The sequence below is a fragment of the Orussus abietinus genome, unplaced genomic scaffold, assembly GCF_000612105.2.
Source record: "Orussus abietinus isolate OABI.00-Male unplaced genomic scaffold, Oabi_2.0 scaffold562, whole genome shotgun sequence".
Lineage (NCBI taxonomy): Eukaryota > Metazoa > Arthropoda > Insecta > Hymenoptera > Orussidae > Orussus > Orussus abietinus.
In genome coordinates, this window is record NW_019394713.1 from 2,083 (window position 1) to 4,528 (window position 2,446).

A 2,446-nucleotide genomic window follows, 5' to 3' on the forward strand; every position below is an offset into this window, starting at 1 on the left:
ACCACAGGATGGTTTGTGATATGTTTATTGTTAATGCTTGGTTTACGGTTTTGTATAGTTTAGTGAGGAGATGGACTCCGCACAATTCTAGTCTGGGAATGGAGATGGATTTAATTGGAGCAACTTTGGATTTGGAACATAGTAAAGTAATTTGTGTTTGGGTGAATGAGTCGGTGGATCTGAGGTATATGCAGGCCCTGTAGCCAGTTTCGCTGGCGTCGTAAAAGCCGCGCATTTGTATATCGTTGGATTTGGATAGGACAGCCTTACGGTGGAATCGCAATTCATCAATGGCGGGTAACTGTTCGCAAAATTCGTTCCAGGTAGTGTACAGACTAGCCGATGTGGACTCATCCCAATCCAACCTAGCCTCCCACAATCCTTGAATTATCGACTTGGCCTTAAGAATCACCGGACCAACCAATTCCAATGGGTCAAAGATTGCGGCTATATCGGAAAGGATAAGTTCGTTTGGTGGTTGTACTGTTCGGATGGATTGCTTTAGTTTTGTAGGTGATTCTGTCGGTTTGGGCGTTCCAAAATAGTCCCAATACCTTTATCGAGCGATCATCGTTTAACTGCAAGTTTTGGTTGATGTGTTCTGGAGGAAGATCCTGTAAAAGTTTTGGCTCGTTTGACGCCCATTATCGGAGATTCAAGCCTCATTGTTTCAACAAATGGGTTATTTTCTTGACGAGCTATAATCGCCTCGTCAACTGATTTAAAGCCGGTTAGTAAATCATCAACATAAAAATCGTTCTGTAGTATACGGGCTGCAGTCGAATACTTATCTGTCCCTTCAGTGGCTAATTGGTGGAGACATCTGATAGCCAAAAACGACGCTGGTGATAGACCGAAGGTGACGGCGTTCATCTCGTAAGTAGTTATTTTTTCATCATCGCTACGCCACAAATTTCGTTGATATCTCCTGTCTTCCTCTCGAATCAAGAATTGTCGGTACATTTTTTCAATGTCTCCAGTTACGACATAATCATGCTGCCAAAATCGTAAAAGATGTGTTAAGAGGTTGTCTTGAATTGTTGGTCCTATTAATAATGCTTCATTCAACGAAATTCCCGAAGATGATTTGGCAGAGCCGTCGAAGACGACTCTGAGTTTCGTGGTCAAACTGTGCTCCTTGATCACGGCATGGTGAGGTAAATAAGATCCAGGTTGGGTGGTATCCGAGGCTATGGACAAATGGCCTAGTTCAAGGTATTCGTGAATCACAGCGGCATATTGTTTTTTGAGAGGAGAGTCTCGATTCAATTTCTCTTCTAAGGCGTAAAAACATTTAAGAGCTCTTTCTCTTGATTCTTCTAACATGCCTTGTTTCCAATTAAAGGGTAGTGCTACGACTAGTCGACCGGAAGAATCTCGGCGATAATGAGAAATGAAATGGTTTTCAGCTGTTTGTTCTTCTCGTGTTCTCAAAGTGCGTTTTGGTAATTATTCAATCTCCCAAAAACGGCTAAGATCATTATCCAAATCAGATACGCGGCATAGGTGTAGAGTCGATTTGGTTCGTTCGGCAATGCTACCTCCGGGAACCCATCCCAGTCGCGTCTTTTGCAGGTATAATTCTCCGTCATGGTTGCGGGATATATTATATTGTTCTATACAGAAGAGGGACAAGGTTGGCCCTGCACCCAGTAGCATGTCGATTGGCGCGGTTTGTAAAATTCTGGGTCTGCCAACTTTATGTTTTTTGGAATTTTTATCGTTTCCCGAGGAATGATCTGACTAGGTGCGAAGTCTGATATTCTCGAGACAGTTAAGAAGGTCATGGATTTTTTGTATTTGCCAACCCTTGATTGTATCCAAGCGGTTACCGAATGTTTGGTGTAGGTAGGGGTGTCGTTTAAAGTGCCAACTGGAGTTATACATCGTTTCTTCGGTAATCCGAGTCTAGTGGCCAAGCGTTCTGTGATAAAATTCGCTGATGAGCAAGTGTCGAGAAGAGTTCTGCATGGTACAGGTTGTCGATGTTTATCAAGGATGTCTAGAGTTGCACTAATCATAATTTGTTGATTTGAAATGGCGTTGGTCAAACTGATCGTCCCAACGGGTTTCTTTAATTGTCATTCCTTTGCATGATTTTGCATTGATGTGCTTCGCTGGTGATGACCGGCTCCGTTTACAGGTGGTTTCTCTGAGTTAATAGCCTTATGCAGAAGGGTGTTGTGACGGCCTTCGCATACCCAACAGTTGATGTGGGAATGACAATCTTCCACCTGATGATTGTCCCTCAAACAGTTAACGCACATCCTGGCATCGTTAATGATCTTCAGACGTTGTGTTGGTGACGAAGTTTTAAATTTCTCGCATCTAAATAATGGATGGGGGGCCCTCTCCTGGCATACGAAACATCTCCTTTCGGTATAACTGGCGAAGGCTTGATTATAAGAACGTTTTGATGGTTTCCTTGAAGGCTCTTGAGAGTCAT

General features: G+C 43.1%; 1 protein-coding gene across 1 annotated transcript; it reads right to left on the reverse strand.

Moving 5' to 3' along the window:
• Positions 1–567: 567 nt before the first annotated feature.
• Positions 568–1,326, reverse strand: LOC105702492. The gene has a single exon (XM_012430096.1). The coding sequence runs from the start codon at positions 1,324–1,326 to the stop codon at positions 568–570; it is 759 nt and encodes a 252-aa protein (XP_012285519.1).
• Between the last annotated feature and the right edge of the window lie 1,120 nt (positions 1,327–2,446).